At 31.7% G+C, this 22,760-nt stretch overlaps 1 protein-coding gene across 7 annotated transcripts in view; it reads right to left on the reverse strand.

Moving 5' to 3' along the window:
- Positions 1–5,413: 5,413 nt before the first annotated feature.
- The window catches only part of LOC116412764 (whirlin), a 100,814-nt gene continuing 83,467 nt past the window's right edge, over positions 5,414–22,760 (reverse strand). For 5 of the 7 annotated variants that reach the window (XM_052902572.1, XM_052902576.1, XM_052902574.1 and 2 more), the window contains 3 exons: positions 10,113–10,382; positions 8,720–8,860; positions 5,414–8,295 (listed from right to left, as the gene is read on the reverse strand). In XM_052902572.1, coding sequence (XP_052758532.1) covers positions 8,215–8,295; positions 8,720–8,860; positions 10,113–10,382 — 492 coding nt within the window. In that variant the 3' untranslated portion in view covers positions 5,414–8,214. Of the gene's footprint in view, positions 8,296–8,719; positions 8,861–10,112; positions 10,383–12,158; positions 12,213–22,760 lie in introns of those variants that run through there. The other 2 variants (XM_052902573.1, XM_052902577.1) reach the window with 2 other exon arrangements.

Raw genomic sequence — 22,760 nt, forward strand, 5'->3', positions numbered from 1 at the left:
GCACAAAAAAGATATCTACTTTCGTTAGTTTTTATATGGATAATTTCGCAATATTTAATATCCGATAAATATTTCTATCAGTTTATCTAAAAGCTTTTAAATTTTTGAGTTAATTAATAAGAGAAGATAAAACTTGAATGACTTACAATCACAATCTAGTATTTATAGTCAAATGAGTAAGTTTTGGTGCTGTTGAGGTATCTATTCTGGATGCGAATATTTGGCAGTTTTAATAGTGTAGTTTTCCAAGTATTGCCAATCAAGATGTATTTGTCGACTGCCCTCTCGGTCGAAGTTGGACTTACCCAGTTTACCTAGAGATACATACAAAAACATTATGTTTTTTTCCGTTTGATATTTCGTACTTTTTTTCATCGGAATAAAACTGAAACGATAAGTGCCTTACTAATAATTTAATAAATAATATCAATCAATATTGAATGGAAATGTCTAGAATATTATATTTTTTATGTTTTGTTTGCATAGTTTACTAGTAGGTACCTAATAAAAATTGTTATCATGTTATTGAAATCGAATCACGGCGAGTGAGGGCTGTTGTTGAAAACATGAATATAGTCGATAATATGCCAATCAACTTAATCTCTATCATTGTTTATAATTTTTAATAATCTATAGCAATTTCACGTGGAAATTTTATATCTCGGCTATTACTATTTAAAATTAACAAATAAGATACTTATTTGATTCTAAATTTTGCTCTTTAGACACATGCAAAATTGAAGTACTCGATACACCGTAAAAGGGAGAGTTTGATTTGAACATTTAATTTTTGTGATCAATATTTTTCTTATAAGCTATGAATCATTGAATAATATATTGATAATGTGCGTATAATATGACGCATCTAACGAAGTTTTACCAAGCATTTATGATACATAATCACTTTTCCCAGGAAAGATTAATGGAAGCAAGTATTATCATTTTTCTATTTTTATTATTAGTGTTACGGTTTGTTCTCTTTTCGTCATGGTTTCTCTTATATGCTGATGATCTCCACTTATGTGATTCTACTTTTGTCGGCAATCTTGCGTATGCTGTAAATGCCAATTAATAAAGATTAAGAATGAATTGATTGGTATTTTGACATTGACATTATGTAATTTTCAAATTACGATAAAATTTTTACTCCTAATGTTGATTTTAATGGCATTCATATTACTTTCACTACTACTGTCAAAAATCTGGGAATAGTTATGGATTAAACTTTATCCTGGTTTCCTCACGTTGGTGAAATAGGCCAGAGGATTTTTGCCTCACTCCGCTCACTTAAACGCCTCCAGTTCTTTCCCTGGATACTAAATTGCTTCTTGCTCGTTCTCTCTTTCTCTTCACCGATATACAAAATCTTTTACTGTTCAAGTTGTTTGCTTCTGGAACCCCTATGGGATGTGAGAATGTACTCTTCAGTAAACGTCCTAAAATCCTGTCTGAAGACACTTTGGGATTATTCTGCAGATGCACAAATTTAGAGTTAAATTTTATAATTTAGTGTTTATTTAGATAAGTCCACCATTGTACTCATTGTTTTCTTAAGATCTCTGTATCCTATAATTTAACACTTTACTGTAGAAGAAAGTGTTACAAACAAACAAACTATTTATAATCTGTGGATTGAAATGATGCAAATCGCGTGGTTAGGTGATTACCTATTTGATCAAATTAGTACTATTGAATATACTTTCAGATAATATATTCATATTTTTGCCTACAGTGTGCGAGACGGAGAAATTCAAAGTAAAACTATTTATTTTTACGAATATCTCTTGCTGTATTTTGTGTTTGTAAGCAATTGTGATGTGATCGTTATAGGCCATTTTAACCTCGGAAGCTCTAGAAATTTACTTAACTAAATAACACAAATCTACAAACATTGTAGAAGGATTTCTGAATCACATTGGTCGATAATATAATAGTAATATATTTGCTAATAAATAGTAATAGCAAACAAGCGCATGTCATTCATGTTTGCCGGCAGTTTGGGTTAGGCGTAGTGGCTTGTAGATTTTAACTTACTACAGAATTTTTAAAAAATTTTAGTAAATTACAAAAAATAGCGAGGTTTTTTATCGGTAATAATGATACGGTAATTCCATATGCGCTATTGTGTTACGCTGATGGAGCATCAGTGAGGGATGATAAGTGAGAATAAAATAAGATTTGTTAGTTTATCGTGAAGATCACTCGAAATTAATTATGATGAGGGGCACTAAGTTACTTTAATAGGTTATATTGCTAGCAATGGAGTTCTTAATCCCATTACCAGCAATTCTCCTCCTCTTACCAAGGATAATCTTTACTTGGAAATACAAAACGTGTAGGCCCGTTGCCTAGGACCCCAAATTAAAACCGTAATTACAGAGGCATTTAACTTTTTTTTTCTTAATAAGTACAAATTATGAATGCTGTTCTTGCCCATCGAAGACAGTTACTATCAGGTGGACCGTTAGAGTTTGTTTGTCATTTCAAGTTTGTAAAAACATAGAATATAAATACAATGGATAAATATTAAGATAGATATAAAATGTTTAAAAATTGATAACTTTTCGACTTTGTATAATATAATACGATTGTCAATCAATAATGTCACATGTTTTAAGTTTGCTCGATGCTTATTATTTTTCCAGTACAGCGTACAGTCGTTGATTATGTAGCCGTAATAATAAGTTGCTGGTCGTGATCTTTTATGTGTGAGACATGGGCTACCTTCTATAGTGGAGGATGTCTAGATTGAATTAATAAATAAATAAAATTAGGAAATAAAACAATAAAATATCTAGATAACAATATATTTTTGTCATCAACGACAAACTTAACAACAGACTACAACATAGATCTTCTCAACGAAACACCTGCGCCAAGTTTAAACTTTGCAATAAGTAGAATTATTCCTGTGAAATGTTTACCAACACATTGAACACTATCTAAGGTCGAATATAAGTATTTAAATTCATATAACCACACACTTTCGCAGTAAAGAGTAACTAAACGCGAAAATAATTGGACGGCTTAGAATAATTAGGATAAAATCGTCCACCCGCTGTTGCGGGTTTAGAAAATTCAGGCGCAATAAGCTGTTGGTAAACAAATCGACGCACAAAGTTATTATGTCAAATGATGCAAATTGTAATGTTCCGTTGTCTATGATAATTTTGTTGCAATTATATTAAAAATAATTCTTACTACCTACGCTTAAAATTGCTTTTGGTTTGACGTGTTTAATACGTAAATGATGAATTGACTCAAATAAAGGCAGGGCTATTCGCACTGCCTGCTTTTAAATATATAGTTACATGTTCACTTAAATATAACAATCATACAAACTTATTAATAAGGTTAAATATAATTAGGTGTAAGTTAAAATTAACTATAATTACTCGTACAAAATATATAATTGTCTCAGTGCATAGGTACTTTGTTCATTTTATTATTAGGTAGTGTCACTTATATAACTTTAAACAGGTAAAATTTTAAGTTCTCGAGAGGCGGATGTTACCGTGTGGATTAAATACTGTTAAAATATTGACTATGGTCAAATTAAATTCCAAAATAATAGCTATGTACACTGACTTAAAATGATAATAATTAAGTATACAAAAATTTGGTTCATATTAAATTCTGTAATGGATTAAGTACGGTTTTTTTAAAATAGATTTGTAATGATCATAATATTCTAATAAATAGAAAGCGTACATGCTCAATGAGTTATTACAATTATTTAATAAAATATACAGAAGCGTTTTTCATCTGTTTTAATGACATGTTATACTTAAACGACAGTTTGTCAAGTATCAAGGATGGTCTTGATAAGAACAGTACATAGGTACCATAGGTTTAAAACAAACTATGTTTTGACAAGTCATTGAAACTGATTTATTGGAATCATATTTTATATTATTGTAGATACTAATCAAAAGCCTTTATATGTTAATGCCATTGTTTGACTCTTTCATACTGTACACGCAATTGTAAAATGCTTTTGGCACTAACTTTGATAAATATTTAAAGTAGTATTATATATTACAATACATTCAAATTGGATATTTACAGCTTATGAGTATAAATATATATTTACAACGGTCACATGTTCAGATATCCGAAATATAATGAATGAGGTTTAGTTATATCTTGTTACATTTTATACATGTGTTACAACAGTTGGAACGTGTACAATATCTACAGTTTAAGTTTTAAAAGCACTAGCAACATTCACATTGATATATCGGGGAGTATTTAAGAACAAATATTTTAGATATCATGTAGTAATTAACTCATTATATATTTGGATGACATTAACTATATATATACAGTGGGTTGCCAAATTAATAGGGACAGTCACGAAATATTGGTTTTTTGTAAAATATTGGTCCATAATTAATTCAAAACGTCACTTTAGGCTATGATTATATTTAATAATATTAGATACATATCTTTAATGAATTTAGAATACAATAATTTAATATTTAAACAACTTGAAAATATAAACAAGTATAATAAGTACTATGATAGGAAATTATCAATATTTTGTAACATTTCCTTTTGCTTATATCAGTGCTTGAATCCGCCTCGGCATACTTTCGATACACTGTTTAGCACTTTCTTTTATTTTGGGATTGTGATGCCAAATATTTATTAACTTTTCAACCAGTTTTTCTTTGGTAGTTATCATTTCCTTGGCAATTTCCGCCTTGGTAATTTGCCACAAGTTTACTATGGGATTCATATCAGGAGAATTGCCAGGCCAAGGTAAAACTGGAATGTTGTGGTCTTCCAAAAATTTGGTTACACTCCTCGCTTTATGGCATGGAGCTGAATCGTGCATAAACACAAATTCCTCCCCATTCGGGAACCATTCCTGGAGTTGTGGCAACAGGCGTGTTTCTAATACTTGCTTGTATTGGTCCTGTCTCATGGTTTCCTGGACTATATAGAGGCGCCCAACCCCTTTTGCGCTTATGACAGACCATACCATTATTTTTACAGGGTGTTTAACGCGTTCCACTATGCAATCAGGGTGAAATTTCTCGCCCGGACGCCGCCTGACAAAGTTACTTTTGTCGGCTAGAATTTCAAATGTTGACTCGTCTGAAAAACATGCCTAAAAAAAATAGAAATTTATTCATAATTTTTATAAATATGATTTTATATAACACAAACAAAATTGACATTAGAACTGACTTTATTCCAGTCTTCAACAGTCTTCAGGCGGTGCTCACGAGCCCAAGCAAGCCGTTTCTTCTTCATCGCATTTGTCAATCGTGGTTTCTTAACTGGACGATGACCTGTCAGGCCTTCCTCTGCCAACCTTCGCTGTACAGTTCTTTTAGAAACAGGTATTCCATATTCCTGTACCATCTGAGTTAAGAATCCAACAAAACAGATATCCCGAATTTTCCTATCAGAACGTGCTGTTGTGATACGTTTTCTGCCACATTTGCCTTTTCTTTTGGGCGAAAATGGCCGATTCTGGTCTAAATTGACCTTTATTTTATTGACAGCAGACTTAGATACGCCGGCCAGTTCTGCTATCTTTCTTTGAGAATGACTTGTGGTTAGGAGAAGGGTTTTAATCTCAGATTTTTTTCTCGGAGACAAATCTACCCCTCGACCCATAGCCAAAGCTGTAAAAATATATAAAAATAAAAATTGTTCTAAAATCTGCCTCAAAATACTTTAATTTTAATAATAGTAAAATAGTACTTACTTGCAGATAATAATTATTTCACAAAACCACAAATGAACTGTTCAAAAGAATTATTTACGTGTTTCACTTTTACACGTGTGGACGACTGTGTGTCTCTCTCGTTATTAAAATATATTTACAAAATAAATAAATCTCTCAGCACTCGAAATTCACTTTAAATTTGAGTTACAGAGATACTGATAACATAAAAACATATTTCAAACACACTTATACCACTTAAAAACGCAATCAGGGGCACTTGAGGAACAAAAATTATAAAAAATGTGACTGTCCCTATTAATTTGGCAACCCACTGTATGTATACAACTTGCAACGTCGCACGATGATCTAGAATATCGACGTTAATATTGTTTATTGATTCTAACATCTAACAAAATATTTGATTATATTGCACACATTCACTTAATATCTACGTATGTATATAAATAAAAGAGTGGGCTAAGATCCCTCTCCGCCATAATTTCGTAAACTCACCGCTTATCTACCTGATGGAATGACATGTGACGCGCCATTTATGTAGCATCGCTAAGCAAACTGAAATAAATGTGCAATTTACAATTGCTAATCTTTATAATGAATGTAACATAAATATTTATTAACATAAATGAAATACAATTTACTTTAAATCTACATTAAAATGCAAAACACTATATAAATTATCTAGGAACTCAATCATTACAAAAAAATTTTGATACATTCGTCTGCCGATTTGCGTTCTATTGGCATGCACGTGCAGTACGGCTATATAAGAGAATATTAACAAATAAAATTTAATAACATTGTTTAAAGTAAAATATGTCTTAAATAATTGTTAATAAAAACAAATATCAAAATTGAATGATGTTTCAAATACAGCTTGCTTAGGAGCGCGTCGCGTGCTGCAAGCTCTGCTCTACTGATGAGAATGATGGGGCGCTACTAATTTTGCACTATCTACCACCGACATAACGACGGCGACGATGTGGGATGAGATGACGCGACTGTACGTAGTACTCGGTCGACGAACCCTCCCAATGCAACGTTGATGGCACATGGATGACTCTCGCGGATGAACTCCTCGCATGGGCTGCTAAGGAACGCGCTGATAACAAGCACTAATCGTACGCTAGTGAACACTACGGATGGGAATATGAACTGTCAATCGAATCTTTACTGAATTATATGATCTCTTTCCATAGCACCAATGCCAATCAAATATTAGCACGACTCGTATTGAAAATGAACATCGTAAGATCTATGTTATCGTCATTTCTTTACAACTCTAGTTCTATTAAAATTAGTTACGGATTTGATTTGATCGAGACTACCTGAAACGTTACCGTAAGACGTGATTTTTAAAATGAACTTATATTAATTGGTAAAAGTAGGAGAGTTTCATTATAAAATTCAGTCGCTGACTACTGTTAAAATTTGGTTTAATCTCTACCTTCTAGAAAACAATTTACAAAACTGTCGTCCAGACTACCCGAAATATCCCGTTAGAAAATTGGGACGTATTTTTAAGAAAGTCTTTCGAGCCGCACGGGCAGTTTGCATCGTAACTAATGTTTTAATATACTGGACAATTCGTCGAGATGTAAAAAATTTGCCTCCCTTGTGCCATTAATTTTGTATAGCCTACTATTTTACCTGCATCGTATCGCCAGTTTATTCTCATGTTAGCCAGTTGCAACGTCAGGTTACTATATTTCGTACGTCAGTATTCGTCATCTACACAGTGGTTCTTTCTCTGTAGAGCGAGACGCGCCTCCGCTGACCGTTTTTGGAGCCGCTACACCACACTTTCTCCGAGGGATAGAACAAGAGGATATCCAAGTTACATCGCCACAACCCACGCGGATATGTACGAAAACCACAAAATCGAAACCATACTATTAAATTACGCAGTATTATCTTGTGTTTGACTTTTAAAAAGACATTTTGTATCTGCATAACACGTACAGATTTCAATTCTTGAGTAGTCCGCGTTCGCGTCACATTATACAATCTGATTATGTAATGTTATGCGAAACAGTTATTTTTGTACGAAATATTCGGTTTTCGCAAATGTCCACGTGTGGTAACCACAGACATAGAAGGAAATAGACGCCACATGTAGCTACCTCAATGAATACGAAAACTAAGCGAACCATATTATTTTTTTACATAAACTATTTATTGATAATCAATCGCATCAAATCTTTTCACAAATATTAACTGTCAAATTAAAAAAAATATTTTCAAGTATGATTTTTTGAGGTTATTTAGAGTAGACATTGACTTGCATGTACCTTGCGTGGCAACATCTATTTAGATCAATAGCTGTGGATGCATATGACTGGAGCTAGTCGGAGAGCAGTGACGCGGCCGTCGGCCTGATGAACGCGTTCAGAAGAGCATGTGGCAGCGCAGGTTGGAGTTGGCTATTCCGTGGTGTGCGCGGTGAGGTCGACCCCCGGCATCGCGCTGCCCAGCGCGGCCGGTGGGTCGCTGGCGGGGAGGGAGAGTAGATGTTAGGCCTCCAGGAAAATAAGCGCGGTTGGCTTTGGTTCCAGGTTTGATTTTTTCGCCTCCACCACAAGGAACTCGATTTCCTGTAAAAATTATCTCTTTATGAAAACATTTGAAAACCTAAATAATTGAAAGCTACACACCTTAAATATTATTGAAATTAAATAGTTATTACATTTAATAATTAAATATAATTGTCTTTATTGGCTTTATTCACATTTTTCTTCTTCAACTTCAGGGTTGTCCGACTAATTTCGGACTCGATAGAGACTTTAATTATAAACATGGTTAACAGTTATGTCGCGAGCAATACATATCCCCATATTTAATGAGCAAAGCAAGATAGTTATTATTCAAGAAGCGATTAAATTGTTATTTGGCTATTGATTTCTCTCGAAATACTTCCTGGCATGTATAGTATTTAATATAGTAAACAGCTTTTTGTATATCGAACTATTAATTTTTTCGTACCATAAAAAAGTTATTACCATCTAATAAACCTCTTACCGGCTTATCTCTTTGTGCGAAGGACTCCGCTATTAGCCGCGCCACATCCTGGTGCTGCATGCCTTCCACGCGGTGTCCGTCCACAGCCAGGATGAGTTGACCCACTTCTAGTCCGCCAGCTTCATAAGCCGCTCCATGCTCCTAACAGTGCGACGTTAAATGACGAATTATTATTATGACCCAACTTCAAGAAGGAGAACTATTAATTATGTGATTAATTAACTAAGGGGATTAAAATACGTTTTATACGAACAGCTCGAGTTATCCGTTAAACTCGACGGGTTATGAAATTAAATGTATAACTATTTGTATTAAGGGCCATTTTTAAATCTTTGATTACATATTGATAATTTCTTCAAATATAAAATGATCTCAATGATTTTTTTTAATAGACAGGTTCCATTCCGTATTGTACAATAAATAGTTGATTGAACTATATTGTTTTTGGAACAAATCTTAAATCTGACACGAAGTCGTTAAAACTTGACTATTAAATTTCGCAACTTTGTGACTATTTAGACGGTCGTATTTACTTTTACATATATTATAGATCAATAACATTTAGATGGAGTTTTTTTTTAAATGGCGTGGTTTTAAATTGTTTTCCTAGTCTTTTAATAATTAAAAATTAAATTCATGATACATTTTAAATTATATACAGAGAAACCATTCTATTACTAAAATTTTCAATAATATATATTCAGATTTTTGGACCTAAATTAAAAGAACATTTAAACACTCAATGTGAAAAAACAACGAGTCTGCCAAAAATAGGCTCCCTATCTAATTATTTTTTTGACGTTTTTGATACTTAATACTTCTATCTATAGATCTGTATGAGTTTTCACTGTAATATATTTAACAATACAATACTTTTGCATAAAATTAAAATTAATCTATGACTGCTCATTTAAATGGTTTAGTTATCCGGACACACTTATATACCTACACTTGTAAAACATTACCCTCATTTCTTCGGTTGTCTGGTAATAAGTAACAGCGGTGTCACAAATAAGCGACAATGGAGTAATATTTTGTTGACATTGTTGCATCGTATCATAAATTCACACGGTCTGTAACCTGTACCTCTAGGCATAAATTGCTAAGCTCTGGCATATATCTCTAATTGTGGACAGCTACGCTCTACAGTTCTTAACGTGTTTCTGTGGCCTTACATCTATTATATTTTTGATTAATTGTATCAGCTGTAAATGTATATTTATTTTTATAATTCGTAAAAAATCTTACGCATGATAAAAATTTACTTATTTAATGTACTAGTGCTTACGGTACCAACATTAATGCTACAATACACTCCTATACAGTAATAGAATTGTAATGTGGAATTTCATTGAAGTAAATGTTATCGTAAAGATAAGATTAGGAAACTTACATGGATATTTATTATCCTGGGCAGCGGATGCTTCGTGTTAGCACCACCCTCGATAGCGATACCGAGTATGGGTTTGGTTTTTTTGACGCTGATATGCAGATTGCCGTGATGGTCATGTACTACACGCGCTGCCCGACCCTCATCCATTTGGGTTTCGCCATGTTGCAATCGCTGCATCGATTGGTGTCTGCGAATACCCCCTCTATCTTCAAGAAGCGCACCTCCTTCCTCTTTCATATCGAAACTTCTTGATAACTTGTGTGCCAGTTCCTATAAGTATATAATAAAAATTTAAAATAACAAGACAGTCTACTTACCGGTGTAAAGAATAATAAAAAAAAGAATTATATACATATTTTTATGATAATAGGTACTTATAGAACTAAGTAATTAAACTATACTGTAAGACCCTAAAACCTAACTACTAGTTTTACCACATCCATACTAAAACTGTAATGCTACAATGCTAATAGCAAATTTAATTCAGCCTCTAAATATAAGTTAGTGCTCTAGGGTTAACTTTTCAGTTATGTGTAGCTGGGTGGCAGAGGGCAGTAGGTAACTCCACGGCTAGAGTATAACTCCTTTTCTTTGAGTTAGTAACTGATTGGAACATCTGTGAATGAGTTGTCGATTTACGACCTTGTGCCTCTCAGTTACATAAATGTCAGAGTGATTGGTATACGTCGAATGTATCGAGAAGCTGTAAGTGAGATGTGTGCTAGAGGCTTAGAGTCATGCGGTTCGATCACTCGGTGGCGTGGTTCAAAGTGGATTTATTTTACAAGTGTAAAATGTTTATGAGGAGAGTCGTAATCCCATTTAAGTACCTACCTATGTAGATACATAACTAAGATATAGAAAATTATAACAATATGCAACATAAAATTTAAAATAAAATGAGATGCTTTTTCAAAAATAAATGATTAAAATTATAAAAGAATAAAAAAAAATTTTCAATAAAAAGTTTTATGAAATGAATGCACTTATGCCACCATGCGGTTAAATTACTCTTTGAGAAGATGATTTTTTTATGTTTGCTAATATGAAGGGAAATTGTAATAATTTTGACTAACATCCAGACACTATTTTTCTTTAGTAAACTGCAAGTAATTATACAATTTATACCTACAAAATTTTTCATGCAGCAAGTTAGCTCAATCCATTCAAGACAATAAAAATACTTCTACAGGCTAATGATTTTACCGAGATGAAAAAGATGAGCAAATTAGTGTATGTACATTACTACAATTAAATAAAACCTAGGATAAAAGTAAAAATTAATGCGTCAAATTAACACCGAAACGAGTGCAACGAGAGATAAGTGAAAACATATATAATAAGTAAATTATTGATCTAACACCAAGCAAAGTTTTCATTTTAGAAGCAAGATCCATTAAAAAAATTTAAATAACTCTTTGTAATAAATAATATCGTGCAAATGTAAGAACTGTCATTGTGCTAAGACATTTCGCTGATCGTTCCGCCGGTGAAATGCCGGGCCACTTACTAGAGGTCTTCCCCAGTACCATGATTTAACTTTCTGCGTCCAGCCACCGAGTGATGAGCGCAGCCCCTCGAGATAGCCGCACTGAAACATCACACTCACTCAGGACCAGAGGCTCCACCGGTCGACGCGAGGAGACGCTGCCCGTGCCCGATGCACTCTCGCGACTCCGTGTTCATTGTTAATGTTCAATGTACAATGACTAATTTAAAGCGACTAGAACTCTAATTGAATGCATATAGAAATAGCTCAACCCTACTGACATTTCAGTCCAGTTTCACCAACGATAGTAAGTACTAACTACGAAACATGATCATAATTCATTGTCTTTATAATTATTAGTAATAGCAATACAAAAACAGTTATAATTATATATATTAAAAGTTATATGGTAGCACACTACTGTTAATCTAGCTATGTTTCTACAAATTACCAAAGACGATTTCATGTATTTGTAAGCCTTAATTAGGATTATTTACTAACCCCATTTTATTCATATTTTATATCCTACATTTTTTTCAAAATAAAGAAGATTTTAATATTTTATATAATACTTAATATATAATTGCAATAATATCTATACATACCTGATCCTAAAATATTTATTTGGATTGCATGAAACAAAAGAAAGAATATTACAATAGACATAAAGGTATAAGAATATATATACTAGCTGTAACCCATGGCTCCACAAGCGTGAATTAGTATATAAAGCATTCTATGTACTCAGTTAGGGTATAACTTACCCGTGTTTCAAATTTCATTGAAATCCGTTTAATAGTTTTTGTGTGAAAGAGTAATAAACATGGATCCATCCATCCTCATAAACTTTCGCATTTTTTATATTAATAGGACTAGCTGATACTCGTGATTTTGCCCGCGTGGTACTTATTATTCCTGTTTAGTATTATATCGATGTATGTCTGGGAAGACTGATCAAAATTAACAAATTACGTGTCGTTTTCACTCTTTGCCTTAGGTCAAATAGCTTTACTTAAGTAGGTTGTGTACTAACTAAGCTGTATAAGTTACTATAGTTTTTTTAACTATTCCACGAGAACTCTTTCATTTTCCGTGATTAAAAGTACTCGTATCTAAAAATGATCGGGGATGTAAGTTACCACAATGCAAAATTTTATTTAAATCGGTCTAATAGCTTCGGAGATTTTTCCGTACAAACAGACAGAGACAAAATGTGAAAAAAATCAGGATGTTTTCTATTTTTTTTATACCACTGAGGTGGCAAACAAGCATACGGCCCACCTGATGGTAAGCGGTTACCGTAGCCTGTGAACGCCTGCAATACCAGAGGTATTACGCACGCGTTGCCGACCCTGAAGAAACCTCTTTACCCCCCTTTTGAAGCACCCCATGCTGTAGTCTTTTGGGAAAACCTCGGTTTTCTATTTGACTTCTAACATCACTCTGACTCGGTTTTTAGCGTTTTTTTTTTTCTATGTACAGACACTCGACCGACTCGACAGTTTCATTGTATGTATAGATAATTTATCCGTAATACCAAATAAATTACTAAATTTTACATATCTAAATGAATGTTAATTTTTACATTACACATAAGTATAACAAGTATATTTAACCTAATGCTACCCTATCGCAACACGCCGGCTGAGGCTACTTTCAAGTCATGCAACAATTTTTGCCCTATTGTGTTTTCATTGTTTGTCTCGTCGCGTCTACTTTCCACCAATTGTACTGCCAGTTTCGGCCCTGTTAACAAATTTGGCGTTTCTTCATAGAAAAATATGGCTATTATTCTGTAAAGAAAAACTTCTTTGTTTATTTCTACAAGGGAAGTGTAAATTTCGTTCGTCACGTAACTTCATTGTTCGAAGGCTCCGTTTTGTGACGTCACGTAAGAAGATTTTGCAGTGTCATAACGAGATTGTTTCTTAGTAATTGTAGCTATCTAAAAAATTATGCCATCTAGATGGTAACTCAAAATGTCTCGTTAGCGTGTTCAATAAATAACGAGATAACATCGGATGATGTTACCCGACGCGTGCCCGCTCCCGATCCTATGTACATACATATATATATCGTCTGTCAATATAATAGATACGAACGGGAACATACACAGAGTATGATCAACGTATCTGTAAAGTGGTAAAGATTTCAGTCTTTACCACTTTAAGAAACAATGTTTATAATGACGTGATATGAGTACTAAATTATAGCATTAAATTAAACAATGTTTATAATGACGTGATATATATATATATATATATATATATATATATATATATATATATATATATATATATATATATATATTATATAACTGTTTCAAGTCGGTGCCAGGTCGAATGCTAGTGATGCTGCTCAAAGTAAATTGATCGGATGACCCTGTTCATTTTATTATAATTTTTATTGACGTTAAATTAGTTCAATAAATAATAAAAAGTACTTAATATACCACATCTTAGTTTGTAATCATTCCTAATGTACGCGTACTATATACATACATGTACCATAATCTGCAGTCCGTTACAAGAGTGGTTTCTGCAGAGTGATGAGTTGAAAGTTTTTAGGACGTGACGTATACGGCACTTTTGACGCTAAGCTATTAACGTAAATTCATAAAGGTGTGACCTAAGATTATGAAATGTATAGATTGGTAATATAAATAAGAAAAAAACTATAATAACATATATGTTAGAGCGAGATAGAAAATAGGATTTCACGGACACAATACAAGCTCGAAGTTGATTTGGCGAGAGTATAAACAAAATAAATTGTTTTTATTTTACATTTAGGAGTGTAATTAGTTTTAAGTAAATATAGTTGGTTTAAGTGTGCTGTTTCTGGATGTAATATAAATTAGGAAAAAAAAAACCAACAAAACTGCTCATTTCTTTCGTAATTATGCTCTACACATCTATCACTTTATATGCAATATTATAGAATTATCAGTAATATTACATGCTAAAATTGGTAGGAAAATATCTAATTTAATCCAAATAAAGTATTAAATGTCCATGAATTGAAAATTAAAATTATAAAAAATTACGTGAATTTGCTATTGCAATTTAAATTTCTTATAAATTTAGATAACATGCGCTCTACTCGTAGTGGAACCATTTTCTTGTCTCGTTTTTATAATTGCATTGCCAGTTTGTACGTGAGTACATTATATTACGTCTATGGATGTGACATACACGCGAATAATTTCTCGCCATTCATTTTGATGGATTGCACTAACGTAAAACGTAGGGTTAGATATTCATAGTATTACAATTATATTACCGTTTGTATATATTTAAATGCTATATTGACCATAAATTCAGTACAAATAACTATCATCGTAATCGAATGTACTGTTATGTAAAAGCGGGAAAGATGAATCTCAAACTTCCATTTACTAAAACCGTCAAATAACGCTATCTCAGTATACAATACGCAGTCAATTATAAATGATAGGTACTCGTGATTTTTTTATCTGTGTACCACATCTTTGGAGCCGTTATATACCTATTGCTATTTTAACAAATTGAAATTAACTGTTTAAGATAATAAAGGAATCACTATAATCTATTTCAATAGAACTTAATGGGAATGAAAAGAAGCGAATAAATTCGCTTGAAAATTAAAATTATTAAACATAAGATAGTCTGCTGATGTCTAATAGTAGTGCAAATCACAAATCGATTAATTCATTGCATGTCACAATTTATTATTAACTCAAAATTCAACCAAAGTTTTTTACCACCATGGTTTCCAGGGGACCTACTTGGAGGTCGATATTACTTGTAATAGAGCAGTTAGACCTCATTATTAACAATACTTTTCCCCTAGTTGTTTTTTTTCTTTAATGGATTACAGTGGAATGCTAACCTCGCCTGCGATAATGATATATGTTGACGGGGCACCAGTGAGGGATACCAGGTGAGAATGAAAAGGCAGGTCAGTTAGTCCATCGCGATGAATTCACTTGAAATAGAAGTGATACCTTGTTAGGAGTAAGTACCATATTGTCACAAATGAAGTCTATATTTTCACTTCTACCTACCAAATACTAATCGATACATGCCTCACTAATCAGTATAAAGAGCTGGAATTATTAAATTGTCAGTTTTCAATAATCAATCATGGATAATATATAGGGGGACGAAGTAATTACTAAAAGTATGAATACAAGATTTCAAACTCTTTATGCGTTTAGCGACATTAAATACCGGTATTACCAATTTCCATTAAAGTTACTCAGTATAATAGAAATGAATTTTATTTGTTAAATAATGTATTTCTATAAAATTCACATGATTTCGTTTGTCTAAATCTAGAACATATACCTATGCGACAAGAATACATGCAATCGCGTTGCACGCAACGCAATTCGCTTTTATTCTATAACATCGTATGGTAACAAAAATTTTAACATATTCATATTTATAAATTATCCAGTTATTTTAATTTAAAAACTAAACTACTGAACTGATTTTGATAAAAAATTATAATATTAATCTGTAAGTGTATTCTTTTAGATAAAAAAAAAAAGAACTTTCCAAATAGGTTTGCAACTGACGAAGTTATTAGGAAACAAATATAAAAAAAATACAACTGAATTGAGAACCTTCTTCTTTTTAAGGTCGGTTGAAAAGCGGCAGCAATTGCTTTCAGCGAATTGTGTATTTACGTACTTGTATTAAATGAATAATGAGCTCATGATAACATACAAAGAATGAAATCAAGGACTTAATTCTTCATTGAATCACGTACAAGTACCTTTATGAACGGCAAGGCAAATAATATAATGTCTCCGTATCCATTTGAATACTGCTTTTTATTTTTACTAATGCGACATAAAACAATTAGGACTATATCCCCTATACGAATACATTTGTCTTTTATACTGTTGAGAATATTGAGTAGATACTTAATATACCAAATGGGTATTTTATTTGATAACAAATGACAAATTAAATTGTTGTATTTGGGTACCTCTGTGGTAATGCTGGCTTAAGCGATCATGTATAATCACTTGTATCATGGCAATAAAGCAGGTGAGCAAGGTGCGCTTGTTCTTTTTTTTTTACTTTGTATTACGATTTCCGGTTTATCAAGTTTTGGACAGATGTGGGAGTCGTGGGAACTAACGGTGCAGAGTATTTCGGATATCTTTGATCATCGTGTTAATTATTTTTATATTTCCCTTTACATATCTATTTTTTTTTAATAATTGTATTGCTCTGTATTTAAATTGATAGAGTGTTATAGATACAATAGAAATCTGTTATTATATGTGTTTATAATCATATTTCAGTAACTGCATTGCTTAAAATTCTTGTTTATAATACTTGCCTCTACAACGTTTAATGTCCATTGTAATTTCCTTAAAAAATGCTTTGTTTGTCATAGTAGGTATTATATATTTTTATGTACGCTTCAGTACACGAATATTAATTCTTTAAAGAATAGGCAACTTGCACTTAACTTACTTTTTATAGTACGTTTTTTTTATATTTAAATAGACACGTAAATAATAAAATAATGTCTTTTATTCATTAATTTTCTTTATAATATATTAGATAACGATATTTAATTTATCAGTAAAATTAGGTGTATCTATAGTATGATGGTTAGGGTAAACTTAAGAATCAAATATTGTGTAACAGTTTGCTTAATAGAAAAAAAAAAAAATATCCTGAAATCTTACATATGATAAGTGCCTATATAGGTAATCAAATAAGAAGCTTGCTAGAGTGTCTGGTGAACCTGTCATCAATGAAATTTGCTAAAGTACAGCCAAATATAATACTACAAAAATACTACTATTTTATTATTCTGTCAATCAAAGGCTCCAGCTAGCGTCTCTGATTTTTGGGAGAGATATCTAATATTTTTTATATGATTACCTTGGTCATAATCTTGGCTTACTTCCATAACCACTATTTCATTTTTGTTGTGTATGCGTAAACGCATGCGCCGCTACGTGTCGACTTAAGTAAACTGGGTTTACACGCGGACCTGCCTGGCCACCTGGTTGTTCTGTCAGTCGGTCAGTCTCATTCGAATCGTTGGCGCATGTGCACGTGTCTTTGATTTTTTTACTTTTGTTTATAAATAAAAGCCAGTGGTGTTCTTGAAGTGAGCAGGATAATCGTGACAGGTAAGTTAAATCTTAAATATTGAGGTCAGTGTTTCGATCGCGGTTGAAACACTTCACTTTACGCATTTATTCTAGAGCGTGAGGTGTAAACAATGCCTACTATTGTGGCTAACTTTTGTTTTCGGTCGTTATTATGTATCAACCGCATATGGGCTTTTGCGTAATTTATTTCGCGAATCTTTACGGTAGGTTACTTTAAATAGAGTTTGTTAAATATTACGTCCGTGAATTTTATTATTTTTTTAATATGTATCTGTGTCAATATCAAAACTAATCGCGTGTTTATTTCTTTTCTTTTGAAGAGAAGATCCTTTACCAAATTTTTGATAGTTATCTATAGAACATTAAGCATAATCAACTAGGTTGCAGTAGATGTTCATTTTTGTTAATCAGTCGCGTAGTATAGTTATACTATATTTTTATATTAACCAGTAACACTCGATCATTCGGCTCATTTATCAGCAATTCAAGTTTGCCGTCAGCCGATTCTTTTCATGCCACAAACAGAAAAAGAATACTTCTTTTACCGATGCGACCTATACCAATTGGGACTACATCTCCTATAAATCTTTTTATAAATATAATGTCTGAGAATTCTTATTCCAAATGGATATTTTATATGATATTGAATTGCGTATTTATTTTTTATAAAATGACGTGAACATATATTTTTTGTTCTAAATATGTTTACCAACATCTATGCATTTAGACACATACCTACATCATTTTACCATTATCATGGTGAAATCTGTGATACTAACTTGATACAATTGTTCTTTTGTTTAATATATTTATTTTATAATACTTATTTAATTAACTCATAAATATGTACATATTATATGTACATATAAGGCCAACTCGGGAGTAAAATCTTTAAAACAATTTCGCGTGACGTACACATAAAAAAAGGTACAATTGAATTAGTGACCTCTTACTTCTTAATATCGGTTGAAAAACAAGGACTTAACTAAGGTGGCCTTCGAGAGATGTTTGCCGGCTATTGTGTTACTGTAAATTATGCACTTTTTTTACTAGTCTACACCATAAGCAGCGTACTGTAGCTCCGTGACACGCTTTCTACAAGTGGAATAAATGTCTATCACGATCGATTTAACCTTTTGGCGTCCGTCATAATCATTACGTTGAGATAGACATTCTATTCGCTCTTTCCTTTGCATATTAATTTAGGGTATAGAACAGGAAAAAATAAAATGCTCCATTTTCAAGAACCAACATAATTTCTAACATTTTTATATCAAAATACAATTTTATATATTTTTTCTGTTGATTATGGGTTTAAGCCTAATTGGTATATAAATTAACTAGTTATATACTCTGATTTCTCTGTAAATTATGTTACATTGATTTAATGAATTTGTATTCTCTATTTAGAAAAAGAAAATCTGTCTAATGTAATATATTTTACATAAATCTATACAACCGTTAAACCCAATTGAGTACCCAACAAACATCTAAACATATTGACAAACTTTCACTTAATATGAAATACTCAAGTACGCAATAAGATTTCTAATAATTTAATTGTTATAACATAAACTAACATTAACCTATTTCTCTATCGGCTATCAAAAGACAGTTATTTGAAAGTACCTGCCTTCGCCATCTTTCATAGTGATATATTGATTTCTATAGCATTATTACTACCGATTCCATGCTCCACAAAAGGTTACTAACAGCATCACGATCTTAGTAATCAGTAACGGGATTACTATTAAAACATCTATATTTTATATTATATATAAATATTTTGCCTTTTATTTATAAACGCAACATAATGCATATTTTTTTTTAAATTAATTCATGTAATTCATGTAATAAACTTGCGTTTAGAAATCTTAAATAATAAGTTGAAAAGGTTAAAGGAAAATTTATTGTTCAGATTTGTCATGTCAAAATTTTTTTTCTTAAAAATCTTAATTTGGTATACATATATGGTAACAATGAACGAGCTAAAATGATTCAATCACTTCATAAGTAAAAACCGCTTGTCAAAGAGCAGCATTTAACTATTACTTAGATAAGTTTAACCTTTTATGTATATAAACGAGTATTGATTACAGAGTATAATTTTAATAAAGAGATTTGTTTAGTACTGCAACAAGATTATTCTAAACAACGCACAAGCTTCCTGTTCCTTCTCGAAAGTACCTTTGCTTGCTGTGATAGTTAGAATAAGTTATATTGCGTATTGTGAAAGAGGTCCACTGGGAGGTCAACTTATTACTTATAAAAAAACTAACGGCTTCTTTTCGTACGCAAGAGAAGTGCAGGCAATTAGTGGTTTTTACAACATAATGTTAATTAAAGTTGTTATTTTTTTAATTCATAGAAATGCATTAACATAACTATGAGATCTCATCTCCGCAATAAAATATCTATCTATTAATAAAATGATGTAACATAATAAAAAATAAATAATGGGGCCGATTGTGAGGCGTCATTTTTCTAACCTTATCTTTTAACCTAAAACATATTTTAGTTTCTAATAAATATAAAACAAAATTATTGTTTTATATTTTTTAGAAATTTAATGCTAATTAGTCCCTAGAATAAAGTTTGCGTTGTGATATCAAATTGAAATTTGAATTTTAAAGATAGATTTAGAGATTTTTTAAATTTTACTTAAAGGTCTTGAAATATCCCCTTTTTTACAACAAATTAGCCTAAAAACTGATAAACAATTTTGATAAACATCTAGAAATATTATGGTATTTTTTTTTTGACTTCTAAGGTTTTTTCAATAACGTTTGTTATTCTATGTAACTTATTCTATTGTAAAATATATATGTCTATCTAAACCCAAATTGACAGTCTGGTATGAGATTTTCATCATTTATAATTCATCAAAGTTTTAATAAAATTTTTCAAACAATTTTGACATTATTAGCAACAAAGAGATTGGTCTATAAGATGTTGCTTCATGTGATCATTTATCAGATGTAAAAATTATTACAATCTCTGCAATTTTCCATAAATTTGTTACTTTTATTCATCTCAATGCAACATTGATAAGAGTTTTAAGTTTCACGGCAAGGTTACGTACGTTTAACTACGTGGAAGGTTACGTAAAACTCTCTTGTAATAAGATCAAATTTCTTTCATTACAAGAATTTAATTTCCCTTCTAATTTCCTTCGGAGTGACAAGTTTTATATCTAGTTCATCTAGTGGTATCTTATGAGGAGGTAGATGAGTTATTTTTTCACTAATTCGGTTGAAATATTTCTTCATGGTGTTGAGCAAATCTGTTGGTTTTTTGTTCTTTTCTTATTATTGTTTATATTTAGAGAAATGACGTTTTAGAGTAGATCCCGGTGTCTTAATAGTTTAATATAAGTAAAAGTTAACCAATTATCCATCTAATGTACTAAATACTTACAAAAATATTCGAAAATTGCCACACAATTATGTGATTAGTAATTTTAATGTATAATTTAAATAATGTAAATGTATTATCTTCATAAGACTGTCATTAAGTTACTTCGTACGTACTTATTACTTAATCGATGTTGTTATTCTTCGGTGATTAATGTATTCATTCACACTAAAATTAAAGTTCGTTCGCCAATATGAAAGTTACCAATCCTTGCTTCTTACTAATATAATAAACGAGAAAGCGAGTTTGTTTGTCATCTCTTGATATCTTAATGGCTCAATTAATTTATCTGGTATGAAGAAGGACATAGGCTACTTTATATTCCGGTCAATCAATTATCCCAGTAATTCTGGGTATAGCTCGTTTTATCATTATTAATATTATAAATGTGAAAGTGAGTTTATTTGTTTCTTACATTTTGGCACTTTAACGGCTCAATCAATTATTACCAAACTTAGTACATATATTATTGGGGATAAAGAAGAACAGACTACATTTTATTTCAATCAAGTAACAGATTCCGGTCACGCGGACAAAGTCGCGAGTAAACACTAGTAATATGAATCAATCGTAATATAATACGGTATATACGTATTATTTACCATAAAGAAATATAAAGACTACTTTATTAATGTAAAAACATGAAAGTAGTCGTGGGTTTAGCTAGTTACATATAAAATGAAATAAAACAGCTACAATTTTATGTTAATTAAGAATATGATACGACACACGTTAATTAATATCCGTATTTTGACATAGCATCATGCACATATTGAAGTGGAGTCACGCAGATGGTTAATATATTACCTCAATAGGACCGGTAAAATGGTGTACAGTACGATTAACGTCGACCCTAGGGTCAGGACGGAGCACGATCAGCAAGAACATATTACGCGGTACCTTCTAATGGTCACCGGAATTTACATTACCCAGAATAATACACGGGCGCTTAATTTCACCAGTTTTACAAGAATATATTTTAAAACTAGTTTTTAACTACAACTTCGTCCGTATGTCCGGGTTATGGCGAGTAACTGGTATAGAAGTAACCTATGTCTTTTTCTATTCCATTTACGAACACTATGTTTACGAGTACATATATCAAATTTCATGACAATTAATCGAATCGAAATAACAAACTAACTTTTACACTTATTAGTTAGAATTTTATTTATCTCTTTATTTATTTTATTATTATGTGGCAATACATTAAAAATTAAGACGAATTGAGTTTTTTTTTAGCAGTCGTTAGAAATGGAAACAAACATATATTTCTTGTAAACTGCAGAGCAAGAATAAATTTTAGTACACGAAAAAGAGTATGGGATAGTAATCTTATTTCAAATATTTCTTTTTTACAAAAACTTCTTTATGCTTCTAGCATGCGCTTGAATATGTTGTTGTTACCTAACAAGAAAATACTTCTCTTGTACTCCGTTATAGGTATTTAGGTGAATTGCAATTTTTAGTTAATGGCTTTATAATTGTGTTATATTCGTCTAGAGTAGTATGTGCTGTACTGCTTTAAAACGTTTCTTCTATATCGTATCACAAATTCCTATCAAATTTGATAATTGCATCAACTGTATAGTAGATGTAACTTTTATATGCTGTATAT

Source organism: Galleria mellonella, unplaced genomic scaffold, assembly GCF_026898425.1.
Source record: "Galleria mellonella isolate WM207_F2 unplaced genomic scaffold, CSIRO_AGI_GalMel_v1 utg93, whole genome shotgun sequence".
In the NCBI taxonomy this organism is placed as follows: domain Eukaryota; kingdom Metazoa; phylum Arthropoda; class Insecta; order Lepidoptera; family Pyralidae; genus Galleria; species Galleria mellonella.